This window comes from Capricornis sumatraensis, chromosome 2 (genome assembly GCF_032405125.1).
Source record: "Capricornis sumatraensis isolate serow.1 chromosome 2, serow.2, whole genome shotgun sequence".
Taxonomy (NCBI): Eukaryota; Metazoa; Chordata; class Mammalia; order Artiodactyla; family Bovidae; genus Capricornis; species Capricornis sumatraensis.
This window is the reverse complement of record NC_091070.1, coordinates 89229277-89256766: the sequence shown is the minus strand read 5'-3', so window position 1 is coordinate 89256766 and position 27490 is coordinate 89229277. Positions and strand designations below refer to the sequence as shown.

Sequence of the window (27490 nt, the reverse complement as noted above, 5' to 3'; positions counted from 1 at the left end):
AGTATTAAAAAAGTGAAATTTATTAAGGTACAAATGCAGTCTTTCCCCTTTTCTGAGGATGTATTCATTTTCCTCCTTGGCAGGGATTTGAACAAAACCACTGGCCTTGCTTAGGAGTTCTGAGATCATTAAAATGTGAAATATTCCACCCTGAAAGCAGAGAATTTTACCCTTTTCAATGAAAGCATTTTTTTTCCTTTAAAAGTACATATTTTTATTTTACTTTCTTTTATTGAGATAAAATATATATAACATAAAATTTGCCATTTTATTTTAGCCAGTTCTAAGTGCACAGTTCATTGGCATTAAATACATTCACACTGTTATACAGCCATCACCACCATCCATCTCTAGAACTTTTTCATCTTTCTAAACTGAAACTTCATGCTCATTAAACAATAAATTCCTATTCCTCCCTCCTTTCAGCCATGGGAAGTCACTATTTTGCTTTCCTTTTTTATGAATTTGACTACTCTAGGTACTTCATGTATAAGGGGAATCTTTATAATATTTGTTCTTTTATGTCTGGTTTGTTTCACTTAGCATTTTTTCCAGGTTATCTATATTGGAGCATGTACTAGATTTTTATCTCTTTTAAATACTGAATAACATTCCACTGTATGTGTGTACTACATTTGGTTTATTCATTCACCTGTTGATTGACTTTTGGGTTATTTTCACCTTCTGGCTCTTGTGAATAATACTGCTATGAACATGGATGTACAAATTATATGTTTGAATCTCTACTTTCAGTTCTTTGAGGTATATACCTAGAAACAGAATTGCTGGATCATTAGTAATTCTTAGTTCAATTTTTTGAGCAACACCACACTATCTTCTGAATTTGGCAATAAGGAGTTCATGATCTGAGCCACAGTCAGTTCCTGGTTTTGTTTTTGTTGACTGTATAGAGCTCCATTTTTCCCTGCAAAGAACATAATCAATCTGATTTTGGTATTGACCCTCTGGTAATGTCCATGTGTAGAGTATTCTCTCGTGTTGTTGGAAGAGGGTGTTTGCTATGACCAGTGTGTTCTCTTGGCAAAATTCTGTTAGCCTTTGCCCTGCTTTATTTTGTACTCCAAGGCCAAATTTGCCTGTTACTCCAGGTACCCGTTGACTTCCTATTTTTGCATTCCAGTCCCCTAGAATAAAAAGGACATCTTTTGGGGGTGTTAATTCTGGAAGGTCCTATAGGTCTTCATAGAACTATCAGCTTCAGCTTCTTCAGCATTACTGGTTGGGGCAGAGACTTGGATTACTGTGATATTGAATGGTTTGCCTTGAAAACGAACAGATTATTCTGTCTCTTTTGATATTGCATCCAAGTACTGCATTTCAAACTCTTGTTGACTGAGGGCTACTCCATTTCTTCTAAGGGATTCTTGCCCACAGTAGTAGATACAACAAAGGTCTGTCTAGTCAAAGCTATGATTTTCCTGGTAGTTACATCTGGATGTGTGAGTTGGACTGTAAAGAAAGCTGAGTGCTGAAGAATTGATGCTTTTGAACTGTGGTGTTGGAGAAGACTCTTGAGAGTCCTTTGGACTGCAAGGAGATCCAACCAGTCAATCCTGAAGGAAATCAGTGCTGAATATTCATTAGAAGAACTGATGCTGAAGCTGAAACTCCAATACTTTGACCACCTGATGCAAAGAACTGACTCATTGGAAAAGACCCTGATGCTGGGAAAGATTGAAGGCGGGAGGAGAAGGGGTTGACAGAGGATGAGATGGTTGGATGGCATCACCGATGTGTTGAACATGAGTTTGAGTGCGCTCTGGGAGTTGGTGATGGACAGGGAACCCTGGTGTGCTTTAGTCCAGGGATGGCAAAGAGTCAGACACAACTGAGTGAACTGAACTGATGCTGTCTTCTACAGTGACTGTACCATTTTACTTTATCACTTGCAGTGTACAAGGGTTCCAGTTTCTCCACATCTTTCCTAACACAGAGGCTTCCCTGATGGCTCAGACATTAAAGAGTCTGCCTGCAGTGCAGGAGACCCAGGTTTGATCCCTGGGTTGGGAAGATCTCCTGGAGAAGGAAATGGCAGCCCACTCTAGTATTCTTGCCTGGAAAATCCCATGGACAGAAGAGCCTGGCAGGCTATAGTCCATAGGGTCACAAAGAGTCAGACATGACTGAGTGACTTCACTAAAATTGCTAACACTTGCTATTATCTGTGTTTTGTTTATTTGTTTTTTTTGATAGTGAAAGTAAAGTTGCTCAGTCGTGTCCGATTCTTTGTGAACCTGTGGACTGTAGCCCACCAGGCTCCTCTGTCCATGGGATTCTCCAGGCAAGAATACTGGAGTGGGTTGCCATTTCCTCCTCCAGGGGATCTTCCCAACCCAGGGGTCGAACCCAGGTCTCCTGCATTGCAGGCAGACGCTTTAACCTCTGAGCCACCTGGGTGTGAAGTGATAATGTCATTTTAAGCAGCTTATTTGTATACATGTAAATATTGCTACATATACGTGTCTAGTATGAGGAAAAAGGCAAATGTAAAGTGTTATTTATGAGTATTTTATCATTAGCTGAACAAAAAGCAAGTTTTTAGTTATTTTAATCCTCATAGACACAGCATTTTGAAAAGTCAAGGGTTAACTTAGGAAATACCTTATGTTGCTATGATTTAAAACATGAGCATATCATTAAAATGATATCAATTTAAATATTTCATTTTATTTCATTAATTCTAGTATTTATATTTAGTAATAGGAAAAGTATTTGAGGAAATTCAAATTTACCAAGGACTTTTTTTATATGGCTTTTTAAAATGCTAAAACTATGGTGGATTCTTGTTAAAGACATTTAATTGCACTTGCACATTAAATGGGCTATTATTAACATTAGTCAGAACAAGCAGTTTGGCAATTATTGCAAATTTGAATCTCATCTTGCAACAGCATTATTTGTAATTATTTTAACACAGTGTAGAACTAAGGGTTGCCACCTTCAGAAGAAGATTGGAGAGGGCAGAACAACCTGAGAGACGCATCACATAAAGTGATCCCTAGGTTGACGGACTGACAGATGAAATCCATTTCACTGTAAATCCTAGACCAAGTTTAGCATTTAAGAAGCTAAAACTTAAGATGTTTATTATCTGACTTGAGCCCACAGAAATGCTGAAATAAAATAATTCAATGAAAGCTAGCAATTTGTACTGAGAAACTGAGAGAACCTACTTATTGCACCTTCTGTAGAATTGGAGTCAAGTGCCTTTCATGCCAATACCTTCCCCCACTCTTTTTTTTTCTTGAACTGGGTTCTTGATGGAGAGAAGTCTTTTTTTAAAAAAAGATATTTGGGCTTACTTGGTGGTGCAGTGGTAAAGAGTCTGCCTGCCAATGCAGGAGATGTAGGTTCTATCCCTGGCTTGGGAATTTCCCCTGGAGAAGGAAATGGCAACCCACTCCAGTATTCTTGCCTGGAAAATCCCATGGACAGAAGATCCTGGCAGGCTACAGTCCATGGGGTCGCAAAAGAGTTGGATATGACTTAGTGACTAAACAACAACAACAGAAAGTATTTATTCACCCCCAAAATATTCTTATATTTTAGTGTAGCAGAGGAGGGCCATAATTAGACCGAAGACTCAGAAAGGTTATTGGTAGCATTGTGGAGAGTAGGGAGTGGAAGATGAGATGGAGTGGAGACTGGTGAAGGACTAGCGATTAGCAATTGAATGTAATTTTATTCAGTTGTGAATATTTTTGAGGGTCTACCATGTACCTGGACCTGGGCATGTAAGATGAGCACTTGTGATGATGAAGTACTGCAAGAGAAACACTAAGTGATCATTTCAATACAAATGTGATAAGCCAATAATAGATAGGCTGAAGGTGTACACACAAGGAGTAGAGGAAAGGGTGGCAGAGGAGAGAGACACCAAGAAGCTCCATTCCAAATGACAGCATGGGAATGAGCCTTTTTAATTCCTCTCAGGACAAGCCTGGTCTCAGTTCTAGTAGTTCCTGAGTAGCGCAGCCTATCACAACTAGGTGATTAGAAATAATTTCAAATGCTTTGAAATACTTGCTTCAGCCTAAACAATCAGCTGTCCCATCTAGCATTTATATTGTACATTACTGAAATCTTGACATCTCACTATTATATTCTTCATTATGTATCTTAAAAAGACATTACAGGAATTCCCTGGCTGTCCCATGGTTAGGACTCTATACTTTCACTGCTAAGGGTCTGGGTTCAATCCCTGGTTGGGTAACTAACATCCCACAGGCCACATGGTGTGGCCAAGAGAAGAAAAAAAAATTGACATTGCATCATGAGTACAGTGCAGTTATCACACGTGCAATACACGTACAAGGGTAAACACAATGAACTCACTACTACAGAAGGTCTGCTGATGTTTTGTTAATACCTTTGGTTAATACCTTCTGCTAAATGAGGAACCAAGACCAGTTTCTTTTTGTCAACACTTTGATTTCTTTTTTCAGTTCATGTATATACTTGGTTCAGGTTATATGTTGGGACACAGTGGAGGTAGAAAAATAATAAAAAATTAAAATTCTGTTCTTCATACGGGGCTTCAATGGAGAAGGCAATGGCAACCCATTCCAATATTCTTGCCTAAAGAATTCCATGGACAGACCTTGGGGTCTCAAAGAGTTGGACACGACTGAGGGACTAACACAACACAACAATGGGACTTTAAAATGGACATCGTTTGATTTGCACCCGATTCCAGAGAATATTTGAATGAGGCAGATTGTGTGCCCATGGAGGCTGGACTATCTCTGAGAGTTATTTATTACCTTTACAGTTAATCAGAACAATGTTCTTTCACTTCCATTATTAATTGGCCAATGTGAAAAAGAAAAACAATATTCAGCATTAGTCTGGGAGTAAGAAATGAACACTCTGGTGGTTAAGTCTTTTGGAGATTAATTAGAAAAATGTAGCCAATAAAAAATAGTACATATCCTTTGACCTAGCAATTCTACAAAGATTTTCACTTATAATTGGACAGATGTCCAAAGATGACCATAAAGCAGTACTGAATATTGTAAAAATGTCAGTTCTGCTGAAATCAACCTATACATTTGACCTGGTTTATTATATGAAAAAATTAGAAACCATCTAAATTATCAGGTCATAGGAAAAGACTATACATTGATCTAGTTCAAAGTCTAGACGAGTACACAATAGTGTTCATCTCTGTGTGGGTCTTTCCCTTTGGAATCTATTTCAGGACTGCACTGAATATATTTAGCATTAGAATAGGACCCTGCAATTTACAGCACTTTCTCACATACATCATTATCTCTACTCACAGCATTACTTTGAGGACAGGCAGATAGATCCTGTGTTATACAGTGGTCAACACAGAACTAAAAACTAGTACCATTTTCCTCTGAAAAGAACTAGAGTTCCTTAAAAAATGGTTGATTCCTAGACTGGGACAAGAAATATATGAGCCTGGAGTATATTGTCATAACAGAAACAAAAAGTGCTGTTAAAGATTACTGGGGTAGGGACTTCCCCGTGCTCCAGTGGCTGAGATTTCTTGCTCCCAATGCAGGGGACCCGGGTTTGGTTCCCTGGTTGGGGAACTGGATCCTGCATGTGGCAACTAAGGTCCCTGCATGCTGAAACAAAGATCCAGCGTGCCAGCAACGGACACCCGGCACAGCCAAATAAACAGAAATATTTTTTAAAAAAAAGATTACTGGGGAAACATATAATAGACACCAGGGCAGCTAAAGACACAGGCCACATGAAAAAGACACAGGCCAGCACTTAGTCTCCTAGTGGTCAAATGTGGGACAGTTTGAGCATTAAAAAGAATAATGGCTAAGATTCTGTTTTTATATTTCCATTCTCTAATATGTGTAATCAATCCACAGCATAACTTACTGAATTTTTTGTTTATTAAGAAATAATATGAAGACTGCCTAACTGTTCTCAGTTAAATATTAGCCTGTTAACTTCAGTCATTTGTTCTGTGAATTCTTCTTATAAATCATAGAAGTATAAAATATTTTTTCAGAAGATAGAATAACTGTCATCTAAAAGCATTTGAAAATTTTTTTCAGGATGAAGTTCCTGATGGAATTAAGTCTGCCAGCTACAAGGTTTGTATATATACTTATTAATGTGTCTAGTATTGGGCAAAACTAAAAAAACTCACTTTCTCTACCAACTAATACCTCACTTCTCTGCTCCTCTGTACAGTGATACTCCTTGAAAGTTATTTGTACTCAGCGGCTCTAATTCTCTTCCCTCCATTTTCTTTACCTTTTTTTTAAAAAATTAAAGCTTAAAAGAAAAATAAAAGTAGGGGGAACCCCAAATTGTGTACGCATCACCCAGCTTAAGGCATTACCAGTATATGTGGTCAATCTTGTTTCATCTATCCCTTCCACTCCATTCTCCCAATTATTTTAAAGCCAATCTGAGATAAATCATTTTGTTTACAAATACTTTGTATGCATCTCTAAGACAGATGATACTTTAAAAACCCCACATAACCAAAGTCAGGGTTCTAGTCTCTCTTGTTGTTTTGTAAATGCCTTAATGTATGTGCATGCGTGGTCAGTCGCTTCAGTCCAACTCTTTGCAACCCTAGGGACTGTAGCCTGCTAGGCTCCCCTGTCCGTTGGCTTTTCTGGCATGGTTTGCTGTGCCCTCTTCCAGGGGATCTTCCTGACCCAGGGATCAAACCTGCATATCCTGCGTCTCCTGCATTGCAGGCAGATTCTTTACCCACTGAGACACCTGGAAGCTCTTAATAGTCGATTTCAAATAGGATTCACACATATTCCACGCATTTCACTTGGTATGCGTCATACCTGTTATATGTCCTAAGCTCCTAAGGTGCTATTTGACTGGTCAGTGAAAAACCTGGGAAATTATAGATTAGGTTTATGAGAAATATGTATGAGAAGCAGAGGATGAGTAGTCCTGCATAGAGAGAGTAGTCCTGTTTTACAGTGGCTTTATCCTTCATTGCATGGTGCAAATCAACCACTTATTACTATTTAGTACTTTTAAAATTTTACAATGAATCCTTTTGGCTGAAAGAACTAAAAGAGGAAAAAGAAAGTACATGTTTAATGAAAAATGAAGTACTGAATTTCCACTTCTTACAGCACTTGATGATGATATATAACTCACACAAGGGTTATTGTTTACCGTCCATAAGAACCATGGAAGTATCACTGATCATATGAAAATCAAAACACACAGATCTGCTGACAAAGCCTGAGCATCTACTTTGTAACTTAGTGGTTGTTTTAAGAAGACTGTGTCTAAGATAGCTTTACATGTGCAGCTGCAGACGATACATTTACATATCATTTTGGGATGTGTGATTTTCCATTTAGACTAAATAACTGTTCTAAATTAAAATTTTCTGATATTTTATTATGAAAATTTTCATACATACAGCCTAGTTGAAGGAATTTTCCTGTCAACACTGGATCATACTAATCGTACTAATCACCTAGATTCTACTATTAACATTTTCATAAACTCACTTTACTACATGTCTGTCTATCTGTTCATCCTTCTAGCCATCCATTAAACCATTTTATTTGTTGGATGTATTTTGAATAAGTTTTAAGCATCAGTATACATTGCCCTCACTATATGTCATTAACTAAATATATATATAACTAGAAGTATATCATTGAGTAGAGTCTAATATTTGCTTACATGTACATTTAATAAAATTGATATACAATGAAGTGCACACATCTTAAGTGTGCATTTGTTAAATGCATGCACCTTTGTAACTTAGACTTCTGTAACAGCATTGCTGTTACCCTAGAAAGTTGTTTCATACCCCATCCTAGTCAATCCATATTCCTTCCATAGCGGCAATGACTGTTCTGCACTTTTTCCGTGTTAGATTTAAACTAATTTTGATCATTTTTGATTCTGCATTTTTTTAATTCATATACAAAGAATGAAGTCATAGCTATTAATGTGTTGGCTCTAGTGCAGAGCTTTGCATGTAATTAAATGATGCCATCATCAGCTGTTTCAAATAATCATTTTAACTCCAGAATTTTAAAAAAATGATTTATTTTTGGTTGTGCTGGGTCTTTGTTGCTTTGCATGGGCTTCTCTAGAGCGCGGGCTCAGCAGTTGTGGCATATAGGCTTTAGTTGCTCTGAGGCATGTGGGATCTTCCCAGACGAGAGAGTGAACCTGTGTCCTCTGTATTGGCAGGTAGATTCTTATCCAATGCACCACCAGGGAAGTCCCAGGAATTGTTTGATTTTTTTCATTCAGTTGATGCTTAAAGTAAAATTTTCAGAAGTTCATTCTGTTGAAGAAAAGCATTTGTCACTGAATGTTAGTATAAATTCATTTAAAGTTCAAAATTGAAGATGAAGTATTTGTTTTTTGGGGATGATACACCTATTCAATTTTGATGAAACAGCGTCCTGCTTCCCTGGTGGTCCAGTGGCTAAGACTCCATGCTCCCAATGCAGGGGGCCTGGGTTCGATCCCTAGTCAGGGAACTAGATCCCACACCCTGCAACTAAGAGTTTGCAAGCCACAACTAAAGATCCCACACGTCGCAACTAAGACCTGGCACAGCCAAATAATAAAATATTAAGGACAAAGAAACAATGTCCTGGTAAATCAGGAAATGTCCTTACTAAATCAAGAAATCTTAACTAAATCAGAATTGTAATTGGTTGAGGTACATACATAATTCATAATTGTATCCCGACATGCTGTGATATGTTACTACTTAAGATAGAAGTTACTACTTCTATCTATTTGACAATTACTATTGTCAGAATATATATATTTGTCAAAATATATAGGAGATGCTGAAGGACAGGGAAGCCTAGTGTGCTGCAGTCCATGGGGTTGCAGAGTCAGTCATGACTGAGCAGCTGAACAACAAAATAAGATTTTGTATTTATATGTATACTAAGTAATGACTATGAAGTTTTGGGGATGATGCTTATGCTGAATAAAATATTACTTTAGCATGGTAGTGGACTTTCTTTGCTGTCCATCATCAATCCAATTTTATAAATGCTTGAGCCTTTGAAGAACTATTTTGTTAAATAGTCTAAGAATCCTTCATTGGGATTGATCATTTTTAAAGAAACGAGCCCTCTAAATGTTGATTGCATTTTCAAAATCAGTAGAGAATCATTATTCAAAGTATCTATAGATGGACTGCTTAAAGAAAAGAACAAAACAAATTTCAGCTTTTGAAGCTTTAGCAAGTTGTACTTATTATAACAAAACTTGTAAACAAAGACCTGGATATTCATTGATATGAAAAGTAGGAAAGAACTTTACATATTAAGTGAAGAAAGCTTTAATGGTATACTAGATTAAATTCTGAAATTTTACAATTGTGTTTTGGAGACTCTCCCCTTGTGGGAAGAGTCTCCTCTTAATGAACTCTTGCTTTTAACTGGATAAATTTATATTCTGAGCTATGAGGGAATCCCAAATTATGACCCGAAATGGATTTAAATTAAGAAAGCTTACAATTTCATTTCTATTTGCAAAACATTTAATTTAAAACTGAAGATAATTTATTTAATGATTTTTGTCTTATTTATTAAAGAGATGTACTTAGAGGCAAAGAATAGAACTGTGAAAATATGTAGGCTAAAATATTTTCATATATTTACCTGTAGAAGTAATATTTTTCTCAGTTAAAGTGAAAGTGGCTCAGTTTTGTCCAACTCTTTGAAACCCCACGAACTGTAGCCTGCCAGACTCCTCTGTCCATGGGGATTTTCCAGGCAAGAATACTGGAGTGGGTTGCCATTTCCTTCTCCAGGGGATCTTCTCAGCTTAAGGATGGAACCTGGGTCTCCTGCATTGCAAGCAGACTCCTCACCAGCTGAGCCAGGAGGGAAGTCTTCTCAATTAAAAACTGTATCTTTAGAGAAGAGTCAGTTGAAAGTAGGGATGATTTCAAATTAACCTTAAAATTAACTTTGAAGAAGATTGTGGGCAATTTTGTAAAACATTGAAAATAATAAGCATTTTTGAAAAATTATTTTTCTTCAGAAAAAATGCCACTGACATAGTTTTGAGACAGATGTGACTTACAAAGCTAACTAAGTTATTAAATAAGAGCTAGGAATAGTTATTATCTTTAACTTACATTTTAATATTCAGGTAATCACAATAATAAACAACTTTTGCTTAAATATAGATCGGTATATTAAAATACATAAGTGTGTGTTATCTTTTGAACAAATTTTGTTTACTTTTTGATAAGTATTTTTAACTTTTTTATTTTGAAATAATTTTTAACTTATTGGAAAGTTGCAAGATTAATATAAAGACATTTTATACACTTTTTATAAACATTCACTAATTTTTAATATTTTGCCTGAACTGTCTTAGCATGATTAAATACATAGAGTTTTAAAAACCATGTGAGAGTTATACATCATACGCCTTTACCCATTTATACTTAATTATGTATGTGTGAGCACATGCTCAGTTGTGTCGGACTGTTTGCAACACCAAGTACTGCAGCCCTCCAGACTCCTCTGTCCGTGGTATTGCCTGGGCAAGAATACTGGAGTGGGTTGCCATTTCCTTCTCCAGGGGATCTTCCCAACCCAGGTATCGAACCCTGCGTTGCAGGCAAATGCTTTACCACTGAGCCCCCAGAGAAGTCCTAATTATGTATAAAAAATAATTTTATTTTTGATAGTAGTTTTTGATTTGAATTGTGTTTAGGTCGACCAATGTGATGAAACAAATCATTTCAAATAGTTATGTCATTTCAGTTATTTCAGTGTTCACTTTTATCCTCAAAAAGAGTCCTTGTCTGGACACTCGTTTGTGTGATCATCCTTATAGTAAGGACATAATAGGCACTGAGTTTATATTTGTTGAGTGATTGAATCTGTGGTCTCCTGCTTCCAATGTCGTCTTTTAGCTGTATGGTAGTGATGCCTGGTGTGTTGTAAAGTCTCATGATCCATACTTACTTCCCTTGTACACAGCAAGCAGAATTCACATCGTGGCTTTGACTTTGCAAAGAAATACAATTGTTACAGAATGTATTTTAAGCACCTAAAGATATTGGAGTACTTTTTATAAGACTTGGTAGCCTCCAGGGCATTTTTAGAATCATAGTATTTAGAGTTGAAATAGATCGTAGACACACATGATCTAGCCCAAACACTTATTTTATGAAAAAGAAAACTGATGCTCACAATTAGGTCATTAGAAAAGTGGAACACTGCCCCATGACTCCTTGCCAACTGATTTCTTTAACCTCAAAGATTTTCTTAGTGGACGTTTTGATAGTTCTTGGACTATAAATTATTCTTTATTTTGTAAACATAATAGTAAATTGTGCTCTCCAACAAAACAAAGAGCAAAGCCTTTTACTTATATTTTAGCTTCAGGAGGAATGTGAGGCTTTTTTTTTTTTTCTTGTAAAGTTTTGAAACCAAGGGGATGATGCTAGTTCTAAAAGAACCTCAAATTCCTTTGACAGTCTTCTTAAAAGTTTTAAAAATACAATTAATTGGATTCTATTTCTTTCCCTTTTGTTGTAGTATTCCGAAGAAGCCAATAATCTCATTGAAGAATGTGAGCAAGCTGAACGACTTGGGGCTGTGGATGAATCTCTGAGGTTTGGTGTTTTATTTGCAGTAGTATTTTATGCTTTTTCAGGTGAAATGTTAACTTACGGAAAAGAGTAACTCCATTTTCTTTGTTTGAAGTGAGGAAACGCAGAAGGCTGTTCTTCAGTGGACCAAGCATGATGATTCCTCAGACAACTTCTGTGAAGTTGATGGTATAACATTTTTTATACTATGCATGTTAAGATTGTACCTAAAGAAAAATATTCTTTTGAAATAATTTAAAGAAAATAAATCCTCAGTTTCTAATCCTCAGTTTCTTTTTGAGGGAGTTCCTCAAAAAGCTAAACACAGAATTACCATGTGACATAACAGTCAACTCCTCAGCATTTACCCCCAAAGATTGAAAACAGTAAAGCAGATACTTGTACAACGTATTCATAGCAGCCTTATTCGCAACAGCCAAAAGGTGGAAACAACCCAAGTATCCATCAGCAGATGACTATATAAACACAGTGTAGTATACCCATACAATGGAATGCTGCTGCTGCAGCTAAGTCACTTCAGTCATGTCCGACTCTGGCAACCCCATAGAGGGCAGCCCACCAGACTTCCCCGTCCCTGGGATTCTCCAGGCAAGAACACTGGAGTGGGGTGCCATTGCCTTCTCTACAGTGGAATGCTATTTAGCCATAAAAAGAAAGGAAGTTCTGATTCATGCTGCAATATGGATAACACTGAAAACATTAGGCTAAATGAAGTAAGCAAAGTGCAAAAGGCAAATGTCCTATGACCCCACTTACATGATATATCTAGAATAGGCAAACTGATACAGGTAGGAAGTGGTTTTAAGTTACCAAGAGTTAGGAGGAAGGAGAGTGGGAGTTATTGCTTAATGGTTACAATCTCTATTTGAAATCATAGGAAAGTTTGGAAACAGTGATGATGGTTGCACAACATTGTGAATATAATTAATGCCACTGAATTGTAGTCTTAAACATGGTTAAAATGGCAAATTTCATGTTGTGTATATTTTACCACAATAAAACAATTTAAAAAGAAAACCCAGTTTCTGGAGAAAAAAATCACCTCCTGAGTTTGCAGTTCTGTGTACTTAGTAATATATATATTTAACTTTTGTAATATATACAGGTACTTTGTGTAACCTGCTTTGTTATACTGACCTTGGATTGTTAAATATTTTCCTTAATGATGATTTGTGTTGTTTTTGGAAAGAAAATAATGAACCATGAGTTATGTCTGTGACATTTAAATAAAACCAAGCCAGAGCTTTGGTACGATTAAAATCTAGGAGTCCTAGAATGCGTTAGAACCTTTTGGTTTATGGATTTTTAAATTAGATTTATAGATTCTCCCAGTCTTCCATTGTTTTTTTTCAGTATCTCCTTTTTCGTAAGTTTACTTGTTAGCATTTTAATTGGCTAAACTTAAAATGAGTTGAGTTTTTGTATCCTTCTTTGCTTCTTTTGGAACAGACTAATGATTTTTTTAAAAAAAATTAGTGAAAAGAATGATATAGATCATTTTAATTATAAGCAAAAGATGAATCTGAAACACTCCCCTCCCCAAAAAAGGGAAAAGAAAAAGGGAAAGTACTACTCATATTTAATTTGTGGCTTTATTTTGGGGAAAAAAAGTACATAAACTTTACTTAATGAAAACCATGACCATATTTTAGCAGATACATATCTGTAATCCATTGTTTCTAATTCCAAATCTGAAACTTTGAAAAATGACTATTTTTCTCCTTAAATTTAGTGCAGATTCACTCAGTATGAATATTCATGTTTTTTACTACAGAAATATTTATGTGTTTGTTTAAAGGTTGCTGCCCCAATCTCTGCTGGAATAATATTAAACATATGTTGCGTGTACTATATTACTCTTCTAAAATCTGAAAAGTTCTGAATTTCAAATCACATTTGGGCCCAGGGGTGTTGGGTAAAGAACTGTGGACTTATACCTAGTGTTAGGCCAGTAAGGAAAGGATGATAAAATGCTCTCCCACCCCACTCCAGTACTCTTGCCTGGAGGGTCCCATGGATGGAGGAGCCTGGTGGGCTTCAGTCCATGGGGTAGCTAGGAGTCGGACACGACTGAGAGACTTCACTTTTGCTTTTTACTTTCAGGCATTGGAGAAGGAAATGGCAACCCACTCCAGTGTTCTTGCCTGGAGAATCCCAGGGACGGGGGAGCCTGGTGGGCTGCCATCTATGGGGTGGCACAGAGTCGGACATGACTGAAGTGACTTAGCAGCAGCAGCAGCAGCAGCAGCAGCAACCCTAATTTTGCCATCTTTTCTGCAAGGATTCTTTGGCCTAAACATAGCTATGTGAGATAAAATTCGCCTTGTAACATGGCAACTTATATTTTTATTAGGCCTGCAGTATTAGAGAAAGAATGGAAATACCTTTACCAAAGCATCCTTTTAAAGCTACATGCTTACTTTTGTGTCACAAATCAGTAATTCACTCCGTATATGATGGAGTTCTGTTATCTTGGCTGAATAATTTGTCCGCATATTTTTGTCTCTTCTCTTACAGAAGGGTGAATATTTTTTTCAAAAAGGACAGCTTTATAAGAAATAAATAATGTATGTAATGGTAGGTGGAGGATAGGTATTTTGTAAATCTTTTTTTTCGTATATTATTTTTATTTTTCTTATAACAAGTCTATAAGGTAAGCATTTGTCTTACTTAGGACTTGTTTTTTTTTTGTTTATAGCCTTTCAGTATTTTTTTTTTAAATTAATTAATTTATTTTAATTGGAGGCTAATTACTTTACAATATTGTACTGGTTTTTGCCATACGTTGACATGAATCGGCCATGGGTGTACATGTGTTCCCCATCCATAATCCCCCTCCCACCTCCCTCCCCGTCCCATCCCTCAGGGTCATCCCAATGCACCAGCCTGAGCACCCTGTCTCATGCATTGAACCTGGACTGGCAATCTGTTTCACATATGATAATATACATGTTTCAATGCTACTCTCTCAAATCATCCCACCCTTACCTTCTCCCACAGAGTCCAAAAGACTGTTCTATACATCTGTGTCTCTTTTGCTGTCTTGCATATAGGGTCATTGTTGCCATCTTCTAAATTCTATATATATGCCTTAGTATACTTGTATTGGTGTTTTTCTTTCTGACTTCACTCTGCATAATAGGCTCCAGTTTCATCCACCTCATTAGTACTGATTCAAATGCATTCTTTTTAATGGCTGAGTACAAAATCACTGCAAATGGTGACTGCAGCCATGAAATTAAAAGACGCTTACTCCTTGGAAGAAAAGTTATGACCAACCTAGATAGCATATTGAAAAGCAGAGACATTACTTTGCCAACTAAGGTCTGTCTAGTCAAGGCTATGGTTTTTCCTATGGTCATGTATGGATGTGAGAGTTGGACCGTGAAGAAGGCTGAACGCCAAAGAATTGATGCTTTTGAACTGTGGTGTTGGAGAAGACTCTTGAGAGTCCCTTGGACTGCAGGGAGATCCAACCAGTCCATTCTGAAGGAGATCAACCCTGGGATGTCTTTGGAAGGAATGATGCTAAAGGTGAAGCTCCAGTACTTTGGCTACTTCATGCGAAGAGTTGACTCATTGAAAAAGACTCTGATGCTGGGAGGGATTGGGGGCAGGAGGAGAAGGGGACGACAGAGGATGAGATGTCTGGATGGCATCAAGGACTCGATGGACATGAGTCTGAGTGGACTCCAGGGGATGGTGATGGACAGGGAGGCCTGGCGTGGTGTGATTCATGGGGTCGCAAGGAGTCGGACACGACTGAGCGACTGAACTGAACTGAACTGAATATTCCATTATGTATATGTACCACAGCTTTCTTATCCATTCTTCTGCTGATGGACATCTAGGTTGCTTCCATGTCCTGGCTATTGTAAACAGTGCTGTGATGAACATTGGGATACACATGTCTCTTTTAACTCTGGTTTCCTCAGTGTATATGCCCAGCAGTGGGATTGCTGGATTGTATGGCAGTTCTATTTCCAGTCTTTTAAGGGAATTGCCACACTGTTCTCCATAGTGGCTGTACTAGTTTGCATTCCCACCAACAGTGTAAGAGGATTCCTTTTTCTCTGCACCCTCTCCAGCATTTATTGTTTGTAGACTTTCTGATAGCAGCCATTCTGACTGGCATGAGATGGTACCTCATTATAGTTTTGATTTGCATTTCTTTGATAGTGAGTGGTGTCGAGCATCTTTTCATGTGTTTCTTAGCCATCTGTATGTCTTCTTTGGAGAAATGTCTGTTTAATTCTTTGGCCCATTTTTTGATTGGGTCACTTATTTTTCTGGAATTGAGCTGCAGGAGCTGCTTGTATATTTTTGAGATTAATTCTTTGTCAGTTGCTTTGTTTGCTGTTATTTTCTCCCATTCTGAAGGCTGTCTTTTCACCTTGCTTATAGTTTCCTTCATTGTGCAAAAGCTTTTAAGTTTAATTAGGTCCCATTTGTTTATTTTTGCTTTTATTTCCATTACTCTGGGAGGTGGTTCATAGAGGATCCTGCTGTGATTTATGTCAGAGAATGTTTTGCTATGTTTTCCTCTAGGAGTTTTATAATTTCTGGTCTTACATTTAGATCTTTAATCCATTTTGAGTTTATTTTTGTGTATGGCATTAGAAAGTGTTCTAGTTTCATTCTTTTACAAGTGGTTGACCAGTTTTCCCAGCACCACTTGTTAAAGAGATTGTCTTTTCTCCATTGTATATTCTTTCCTCCTTTGTCAAAGATAAGGTGCCCATAGGTGCATGGATTTATCTCTGGGCTTTCTATTTTGTTCCATCAATCTATATTTCTGTTTGTGCCAGTACCATACTGTCTTGATAGTATTGTCTTTGTAGTATAGTCTGAAGTCATGCAGCTTGATTTCTCCAGTTCCATTCTTCTTTCTGAAGATTGCTTTGGCTAATTTGAGGATTTTTGTATTTCCATACAAATTGTGAAATTATTTGTTCTAGTTCTCTGAAAAATACTGTTGGTAGCTTGATAGATTGCATAGAATCTATAGATTGCTTTGGGTAGTATACTCATTTTCACTATATTGGTTGATTCTTGATTCATGAATCAAGGTTGATTCTTGATTCTTCCAATCATGAACATGGTATATTTCTCCATCTATTTGTGTCATCTTTAATTTCTTTCATCAGTGTTTTATATTTTTCTATATATAGGTCTTTTGTTTCTTTAGGTAGATTTATTCCTAAGTATTTTATTCTTTTCATTGCAATGGTGAATGGAATTGTTTCCTTAGTTTCTCTTTCTTTTTTTTCATTGTTAATGTATAGGAATGCAAGGGATTTCTGGGTGTTAATTTTATATCCTGAAACTTCACTATATTCATTGATTAGCTCTAGTAATTTTCTGGTGGAATCTTTAGGGTTTTCTATGTAGAGGATCATGTCATCTGCACAGTGAGAGTTTTACTTCTTTTCCAGTCTGGATTCCTTTTATTTCTTTTTCTGCTCTGATTGCTATGGCTAGAACTTCCAAAACAATGTTGAATAGTAGTGGTGAGAGTGGGCACCCTTGTCTTGTTCTTGACTTTAGGGGAAATGCTTTCAGTTTTTCACCATTGAGGATAATGTTTGCTGTGGGTTTATCATATATGGCTTTTATTATGTTGAGGTATGGCAAACTACTTCAGTATTCTTGCCTTGAGAACCCCATGAACAGTATGAAAAGGCAAAATGGTAGGATACTGAAAGAGGTACTCCCCAGGTCAGTAGGTGCCCAATATGCTACTGGAGGTCAGTGGAGAAATAACTCCAGAAAGAATGAAGGGATGGAGCCAAAGCAAAAACAATACCCAGCTGTGGATGTGACTGGTGATAGAAGCAAGATCTGATGCTATAAAGAGCAATATTGCATAGGAACCTGGAATGTCAGGTCCATGAATCAAAGCAAATTGGAAGTGGTCAAACAGGAGATAGCAAGAGTGAACATCGACATTCTAGGAAACAGCAAACTAAAATGGACTGGAATGGGTGAATTTAACTCAGATGACTGTTACATCTACTACTGAGGGCAGGAATCCCTCAGAAGAAATGGAGTAGCCATCATGATCAACAAAAGAGTCCAAAATGCAGTACTTGGATGCAATCTCAAAAATGACAGAATGATCTCTGTTCGTTTCCAAGGCAAACCATTCAATATCACAGTAATCCAAGTCTATGCCCCAACCAGTAATGCTGAAGAAGCTGAAGTTGAACGGTTCTATGAAGACCTACAAGACCTTTTAGAACTAACACCCAAAAAGATGTCCTTTTCTTATAGGGGACTGGAATGCAAAAGTAGGAAGTCAGGAAATACCTGGAGTAACAGGCAAATTTGGCCTTGGAATGCGGAATGAAGCAGGGCAAAGACTAATAGAGTTTTGCCCAGAAAATGCACTGGTCAGAGCAAACACCCTCTTCCAACAACACAAGAGAAGACTCTACACATGGACACCACCAGATGGTCAACACCGAAAGCAGATTGATTATATTCTCTGCAGCAAAAGTTGGAGAAGCTCTATACAGTCAACAAAAACAGCTGACTGTGGCTCAGATCATGAACTCCTTATTACCAAATTCAGACTGAAATTGAAGAAAGCAGGGAAAACTGCTAGACCATTCAGGTATGATCTCAATCAAATCCCTTCTGATTATAGAGTGGAAGTGAGAAATAGATTTAAGGGCCTAGATCTGATAGAGTGCCTGATGAACTATGGAATGAGATTCGTAACATTGTACAGGAGACAGGGATCAAGACCATCCCCATGGAAAAGAAATGCAAAAAAGCAAAATGGCTGTCTGGGGAGGCCTTACAAATAGCTGTGAAAAGAAGAGAGGCGAAAAGCAAAGGAGAAAAGGAAAGATATAAGCATCTGAATGCAGAGTTCCAAAGAATAGCAAGAAGAGATAAGAAAGCCTTCTTCAGCAATCAATGCAAAGAAATAGAGGAAAACAACAGAATGGGAAAGACTAGAGATCTCTTCAAGAAAATTAGAGATACCAAGGGAACATTTCATGCAAGATTGGCTCAATAAAGGACAGAAATGGTCTGGACCTAACAGAAGCAGAAGATATTAAGAAGAGATGGCAAGAATACACAGAAGACCTGTACAAAAAAGATCTTCACCACCCAGGTAATCATGATGGTGTGATCACTCGTATAGAGCCAGACATCCTGGAATGTGAAGTCAAGTGGGCCTTAGAAAGCATCACTACGAACAAAGCTAGTGGAGGTGATGGAATTCCAGTAGAGCTATTTCAAATCCTGAAAGATGATGCTGTGAAAGTGCTGCACTCAATATGCCAGCAGATTTGGAAAACTCAGCAGTGGCCACAGGACTAGAAAAGGTCAGTTTTCATTCCAATCCCAAAGAAAGGCAATGCCAAAGAATGCTCAAACTACCGAACAATTGCACTCATCTCACACACTAGTAAAGTAATGCTCAAAATTCTCCAAGCCAGGCTTCAACAGTATGTGAACCATGAACTTCCTGATGTTCAAGTTGGATTTAGAAAAGGCAGAGGAACCAGAGATCATGCAAAAAGCAAGAGAGTTCCAGAAAAACATCTATTTCTGCTTTATTGACTATGCCAAAGCCTTTGATTGTATGGATCACAATAAACTGTGGAAAATTCTGAAAGAGATGGGAATACCAGACCACCTAACCTGCCTCTTGAGAAATCTGTATGCAGGTCAGGAAGCAACAGTTAGAACTGGACATGGAACAACACACTGGTTCCAAATAGGAAAAGGAGTATGTCAAGGCTGTATATTGTCACCCTGCTTATTTAACTTATATGCAGAGTATATCATGAGAAACGCTGGGCTGGAAGAAACACAAGCTGGAATCAAGATTGCCGGGAGAAATATCAATAACCTCAGATATACAGATGACACCACCCTTATGGCAGAGAGTGAAGAGGAGCTAAAAAGCCTCTTGATGAAAGTGAAAGAGGAGAGTGAAAAAGTTGGCTTAAAGCTCAACATTCAGAAAACGAAGATCATGGCATCCGGTCCCATCACTTCATGGGAAATAGATGGGGAAACAGTGGAAACAGTGTCAGACTTTATTTCTGCGGGCTCCAAAATCACCGCAGATGGTGATTGCAGCCATGAAATTAAAAGATGCTTACTCCTTGGAAGGAAAGTTATGACCCACCTAGATAGCATATTCAAAAGCAGAGACAGTACTTTGCCGACTAAGGTCTCTCTAGTCAAGGCTATGATTTTTCAAGTAGTCATGTATGGATGTGAGAGTTGGTCTGTGAAGAAGGCTGAGCACCAGAGAATTGATGCATTTGAACTGTGGTGTTGGAGAAGACTCTTGAGAGTCCCTTGGACTGCAAGGAGATCCAACTAGTCCATTCTGAAGGAGATCAGCCCTGGGATTTCTTTGGAAGGAATGATGCTAAAGCTGAAGCTCCAGTACTTTGGCCACCTCATGCGAAGAGTTGACTCATTGGAAAAGAGTCTGATGCTGGGAGGGATTGGGGGCAAGAGGAGAAGAGGGCAATAGAGGATGAGATGGCTGGATAGCATCACTGACTCGATGGACGTGAGTTTGAGTGAACTCCGGGAGTTGGTGATGGACAGGGAGGCCTGGCGTGCTGCGATTCATGGGGTCGCAAAGAGTCGGACACGACCTGGGCGACTGAACTGAACTGAACTGATGTTCCTTTCATTCCTGCTTTCTGGAGGGTTTTTTTTTTTATCATAAATGGATTTTGAATTTTGTCAGAGGCTTTCTCTGCATCTTTTGAGATAACCATATGGTTTTTATCTTTCAATTTGTTGACATGGTATATCACATTGATTGATCTGCAGATATTAAAGAAACCTTGCATCCCTAGGATAAAGCCCACTTGGTCATGATGTATAATCTTTTAATATGTTGTTGAATTCTGTTAGCTAGAATTTTGTTAAGGATTTTTGTGTCTACGTTCGTCAGTGTTATTGGCCTGTAGTTTCCTTTTTTTGTGGCATCTTTGTCTGGTTTTGGTATTAGGGTGATGGTGGCCTCATAGAATGAGTTTGGATGTTTACCTTCTGCAATTTTCTGGAAGAGTTTGAGTAGGATAGGAAGAGTTTGAGTAGGATAGGTGTTAGCTCTTCTCTAAATTTTTGGTAGAATTCAGCTGTGAAGGCATCTGGTCCTGGGCTTTTGTTTGCTGGAAGATTTCTGATTTTGGTTTAGATTTCTGTGCTTGTCATGGGTCTGTTAAGATTTTCTATTTCTTCCTGGTTCAGTTTTGGAAAGTTGTACTTTTCTAAGAATTTTTCCATTTCTTCCAAGTTGTCCATTTTATTGGCATATAATTGCTGATAATAGTCCCTTATGATCATTTGTATCTGTGTCTGTTGTGATTTCTCCATTTTCATTTCTAATTTTGTTGATTTGATTCTTCTCCCTTTTTTTCTGGTTGAGTCTGGCTAATGGTTTGTCTATTTTATTAATCTTCTCAAAGAACCAGCTTTTAGCTTTGTTGATTTTTGCTGTGGTCTCCTTTGTTTCTTTTTCATTTATTTCTGCCCTAATTTTTATGATTTCTTTCCTTCTACTAACCCTGGGGTTCTTAATGTCTTCTTTTTCTAGTTACTTTAGGTGTAGAGTAAGGTTATTTATTTTATTTTTCTCTTGTTTCTTTTTTTTTTTTAAATTTTAAAATCTTTAATTCTTACATGTGTTCCCAAACATGAACCCCCCTCCCACCTCCCTTCCCATAACATCTCTGTGGGTCATCCCCATGCACCAGCCCCAAGCATGCTGTATCCTGCGTCAGACATAGACTGGCGATTCAATTCTTACATGATAGTATACATGATAGAATGCCATTCTCCAAAATCATCCCACCCTCCCCCTCTCCCTCTGAGTCCAAAAGTCCATTATACACAGCTGTGTCTTTTTTCCTGTCTTGCATACAGGGTCGTCATTGCCATCTTTCTAAATTCCATATATATGTGTTAGTATACTGTATTGGTGTTTTTCTTTCTGGCTTACTTCACTCTGTATAATCGGCTCCAGTTTCATCCACCTCATCAGAACTGATTCAAATGAATTCTTTTTAACGGGTGAGTAATACTCCATTGTGTACATGTACCACAGCTTTCTTATCCATTCATCTGCTGATGGACATCTAGGTTGTTTCCATGTCCTGGCTATTATAAACAGTGCTGCGATGAACATTGGGGTACATGTGTCTCTTTCAATTCTGGTTTCCTCAGTGTGTATGCCCAGCAGTGGGATTGCTGGGTCATAAGGTAGTTCTATTTGCAATTTTTTAAGGAATCTCCACACTGTTCTCCATAGTGGCTGTACTAGTTTGCATTCCCACCAACAGTGTAGGAGGGTTCCCTTTTCTCCACACCCTCTCCAGCATTTATTGCTTGCAGATTTTTGGATCGCAGCCATTCTGACTGGTGTGAAGTGGTACCTCATTGTGGTTTTGATTTGCATTTCTCTGATAATGAGTGATGTTGAGCATCTTTTCATGTGTTTGTTAGCCATCCGTATGTCTTCTTTGGAGAAATGTCTATTTAGTTCTTTGGCCCATTTTTTGATTGGGTCGTTTATTTTTCTGGAATTGAGCTGCATAAGTTGCTTGTATATTTTTGAGATTAGTTGTTTGTCAGTTGCTTCATTTGCTATTATTTTCTCCCATTCAGAAGGCTGTCTTTTCACCTTGCTTATATTTTCCTTTGTTGTGCAGAAGCTTTTAATTTTAATTAGATCCCATTTGTTTATTTTTGCTTTTATTTCCAGAATTCTGGGAGGTGGATCATAGAGGATCCTGCTGTGATTTATGTCTGAGAGTGTTTTGCCTATGTTCTCCTCTAGGAGTTTTATAGTTTCTGGTCTTACATTTAGATCTTTAATCCATTTTGAGTTTATTTTTGTGTGCGGTGTTAGAAAGTGATCTAGTTTCATTCTTTTACAAGTGGTTGACCAGTTTTCCCAGCACCACTTGTTAAAGAGATTGTCTTTACTCCATTGTATATTCTTGCCTCCTTTGTCAAAGATAAGGTGTCCATATGTGTGTGGATTTATCTCTGGGCTTTCTATTTTGTTCCATTGATCTATATGTCTGTCTTTGTGCCAGTACCATACTGTTTTGATGACTGTGGCTTTGTAGTAGAGCCTGAAGTCAGGCAAGTTGATTCCTCCAGTTCCATTACTTGTATTACTATGAACCTTCCCCTTAGCACTGCTTTTACTGAGTCCCATAGGTTTTGGGTTGTTGTGTTTTCATTTTCATTCATTTCTTTGCATATTTTGATTTCTTTTTTAATTTCTTCTGTGATTTGTTGGTTATTCAGAAGCTTATTGTTTAGCCTCCATGTGTTTGTATTTTTAATAGTTTTTTTCCTGTAGTTGACATCTAATCTGAATTATAAATTTGAGCTTTTGTCATCTGGAAAAATATGGTTATATTAACTTTTTAAAATGAAGTTAGAGAGAGATGAAGTTATGTCATAAGTAAAATTATGAGTCAGCTAGTGTTTATCTGTAATGAAGCAGAATATTAAGAATTTAATCATTCCTTGGTGGTTTGTTTTCTGTCTTAAAATACTAAATGCTGAGTATTATTTATATGTTTTGAAAGTCAGTGTTATTTTTTATAAATTTATTATAATTTGCTATACTGAAGTAATCTCTATAGTACTATTAATAATTGAGATGAACAGAGTTATCTGTACCTAAACTAGGGTATTCCATGCAGATTTGTTTTTAAAGTTTTTATTTTTATTTCTAGTTATTTTAATTGCTACTTTTACCTTGAACTCTCAGTTATTTCTAGGTGCTATCACTGTGCTGTTTCCAGAAGCAAATTTCCTTCTAATTTATGACTCTAATGAACTGTGAATTGGGTTAAAAATAACCAAGCTTAGTTTATCTTAATTTTTTAAATGAGAAGTAGATAATGTAGAGAGCTTGATGGACTGTCACGTAAGCACCTTTCAGCTCAGATTTTTGTCATCCACTTTGGTTGCTTTGAGGCCATTTTCACTCGCTCCCTCATTCTTTGTTAGTTCATGCTGTTAAACTTTATAGATAAATTAGGTTATTACTGTATTGTTAACTAATTCCATAAGGCAACTGGAGGACTGCTGCTGCTGCTGCTAAGTCACTTCAGTCATGTCCGACTCTGTGCGACCCCATAGATAGCAGCCTACCAGGCTCCCCCATCCCTGGGATTCTCCAGGCAAGAACAATGGAGGGGGTTGCACTAGGGGTCATATTTCTTTTGTTTCATTTTAAAGTTTTAATACATTATACAAATTTATAGAACATATGAGAAACCAATATCCCACCAATTTTGGAGTGGTTTTCACATATATCTATAATTATCTTTTCTATAGTGCTTATCTTTTCATTTTAGTAGGTTGCCTTTGTACTTAATAGTTCTCTTGATTGTAAAGTGGTCTATTATATATCATAATACCAGTGGAAATGGAAATGCAAGTGTTAGTTGCTCAGTTGTGTCCAGCTGTTTGTGACCCCATGGACTATAGCCCACCAGGCTTCTCTGCGTATGTAATTCTCCAGGTAAGAATACTGGAGTGGGTTGCCATTTCCTTCTCCAGAGGATCTTCTAATACCACTAGTTAGTATTTATTTTACTCTTATTATTGTTCTAAGCACTCTGCATCTTTAAACTTCTTTAAGTCTCACAGTAACACTATGAGTATTATCCCCATTTTACAAATGAGGACACCGAGGCATAGAGAATTTACATGACTTGCTCAGGGTTTCAAAGTCAATAAGTAGTAGGTTGTTTGTTGTTCTGCCACTCAGTTGTGTCCAACTCTTTGTGATCCCATGGACTACATCATGCCAAACTTCCCTGTCCCTGGCTCCTAGAGTTTGCCCAAACTCACATCCATTGGGTCGATGATGCCATCCAGTCATCCCATCCAGGTACTCTGGCTCCAGAGCCTGTGCTCTGCTCTGTTGGACATTTAGGATGCTTCTAATTTTCCCTTTTACAAATAATACTGGTACAAATATCTTGTTTATAATGTTTTGCATATTTAGGATTATGCCTTTGGGACAGCTTTGTAGTGGTCATGTAAAAAGGAAGTATTTGGTAACAAACTGTGTGGCACCAGTATGTCTTCATTTACCTCACTTACTTATGAACTGCTTGTGGTTAATGTGATGGGAAATGTACATATATTCTTTGCCTGGATAGCTTACTTGAATCGAATTATTATGTTCCTTCAATTCTGTAATTCACATATTCCTTTTTTTTTTTAACCTTTATAAAATCAGGATGCTTTTGCCACTGGTGTGTAATTTAATGTGGATGTTTTTGTTTCTTCTTCTTTTCCCTTGTATTTTTCTCCTTAAAAGGTGTTTTTAAGTCCCAAATGCATTGTTAACATTTGTAGTGCCTTAGAATCAATGGAATACAGTGTGTCATACTAGCTTTTTAAGGTAACTGAAAAAAAAAGAAAGATTATTATAAAACATTTTATTTTACAGATATACAGTCTCCTGATGCTGAGTATGTCGATTTGCTCCTTAATCCCGAGCGCTACACAGGTTACAAGGGACCAGATGCTTGGAAGATATGGAATGTCATCTATGAAGAAAACTGTTTTAAGTATGTGTCATTTTCCTTTAAAAATTCCTGAAAGATGTGCTCATTTTTCTTTATAAACAAACAGTATCATAATGACTTTAAAATTACAAATCAAATTCACTTTATTAAAGGATGTATTTGGACATAGTAACATATTCATTCATTAATCCAGTTTCCCTCTAGGGAAACATGTAGACATGCATGTCAACAAATACTTCTTTCTTTTTTAAAAGACTTAGGATAGTATTGGACGTTTTGGGGAGTGTTGTAGGCATTTCTCAAATGTTCCTTAAGTGGGTTATAGAATCTCAGGTGAGCTAACCTAGAGCCAGAGAGATGATATAGTTAGTGCAGGGAATAAATTAGGGTATATAGCTGCATATTCTTTTCGGTGCTCTATACGCCTCTTTTTTTGTTGCTGTGGTTATTTTATCTGCTTTCAAATTAAAGTTAAGTTCTTTTCAGAGAAAAATATTACTTATTATAAACAAGTAATATTTGGGCACTCGTGTTGTGCCAGTTGTTGTGTTAAATATGTTACAAACATTTCCTCCTTAGTCCTTGTAGCAACTCTGTGTTGTAGTCATCACTGTTTACAGATGGAGAAACTGACACTTGGAAAGGTTCAGTGATTTGTCTAGTGTCAAAGACATAGTAAGTGGAAGAACCCTCTTTGTCCTCCTATTGACTACAATGGAAGCTGTCACTTTGAACAGTGGGGGACTAAGACATGCTTCAAGTTTACCCACTTGTAAGCCTCTAGGCTGTAAACAGGGTACTTATTGGGTTTTGGAAGGGATGTGTGTGTGCACATGGGTGTGATGCTATCTCAGAGGTGGGGATAATTCTGGGAAGATTTCTGGAGTTCCCAAGTGTGGCAAAAATACTTTTTACTTTTCGTGTCAAATACAAGCATTTGAGATCAGCAGTTTCTTTTTTTAACTTGCAGAATTTCTGCAATTTAGAAAGTGGAGAGTTTTCATTATTTACTCATTTCTGCCATGTGTTTCGTTTAAATTCTCTTGACTGTTATTAGGAATGTTTGATTTATAGAATTTATTGACTTTAGAGGTTTTTTTCCTAATTTTTTATATAAATGAAAATAGAGCCCAACTAAAGCATTTGTTACATTTTGTATTAGTTATTAGTTAGTTATTGTTCCCTAATTGATTTATATCATTGTCTGCATAATATTTCTAAAATATAAACAATGTAGGGGGCATTAAAATTGAGTATGTTAAAATATAGCTTACGTGTTCTGTTCTCAAAGTGTCTCAAGTTGTGCAATTGTAAAATAAATGAAGTACATTAAAATGATCCCTATACTCTATTAGTGATACTAGATTTAATTTGGGATTTAAAAACATTTTAGTGACATTACTCTCTTTTTTCTTATTAAATACTTATTTTAAACTTATTAAAAACCATCTTGATTGAAATTATAACAAACTTGATGGCCACAGAGCAAATTGATAGACTTAAAATTATCAAAGTGGACAATAATCTAACCACAACTGTTTTTATCCCTTTTTATTTTAGTGCTTGTGTTGAGTATTTGCCTTTTTTTCCTGCTTGTCTTTGAAACGAGTATATTTTATGACATACACATGTATATAATATAAAAATATGTTAGTAACTAAGAGAAGAGCTTGACTGGTGTTTTTTATCTTGCTTTGTTTGAAGAAATGATTATGAAATGACTTTTTGGCTGCTACAGTGGGAAGAGATCAGGAACTTTATCACTAAAATGGATAACCATCCTCCCTTATAGCAGTTAGAAAAAATAAATATTTTATAAAATCAGTAAAGCCGCTTGATTTTAGATATAGTTATTAACCAATGCAGGAGACATAAGAGATGCAGTTCAGTCTCTGGGTTGGGAAGATGCCCTGGATGGAGGAGGACATGGCACCCCACTGCACTATTCTTGCCTGGAGAATCCCATGGGCAGAGGAGCCTGGCCATGGGGTTGCAAAGATTCAGACACGACTGAAGTGACTAAGCACGCATGCACGCACATAATTATTAAAAAACTTTCTGAGGGAATTTCATGTTTACTTAACTAATTATAGCATGATGGGTAACATATTTATACTTTATACTTTAATTTTTTGTTTCTAGGCCACAGACAATTAAAAGACCTTTAAATCCTTTGGCTTCTGGTCAAGGTGAGTTATTTATTTGCACTGTTATTTATCAGCTAGTCAACTTTGGTTAGAAGGAAGGAGGAGGCAAGATAAGGATTGGCAAGAGCATTTGAGATCATATATTCCTGTTTTCATAAAAGTTATGCCTC

At 37.1% G+C, this 27490-nt stretch overlaps 1 protein-coding gene across 13 annotated transcripts in view; it reads left to right on the top strand.

Annotated features, from left to right (window-relative positions):
- The window catches only part of ERO1A (endoplasmic reticulum oxidoreductase 1 alpha), a 57468-nt gene that overhangs the window by 10889 nt on the left and 19089 nt on the right, over nt 1-27490 (top strand). For 10 of the 13 annotated variants that reach the window (XM_068965600.1, XM_068965595.1, XM_068965604.1 and 7 more), the window contains 5 exons: nt 6066-6104; nt 11544-11620; nt 11712-11785; nt 25095-25215; nt 27316-27362. In XM_068965600.1, the coding sequence (XP_068821701.1) occupies nt 6066-6104; nt 11544-11620; nt 11712-11785; nt 25095-25215; nt 27316-27362 (358 nt within the window). Of the gene's footprint in view, nt 1-6065; nt 6105-11543; nt 11621-11711; nt 11786-15261; nt 15264-21848; nt 21861-24671; nt 24697-25094; nt 25216-27315; nt 27363-27490 lie in introns of all 13 variants that reach the window. The other 3 variants (XM_068965598.1, XM_068965599.1, XM_068965606.1) reach the window with 3 other exon arrangements.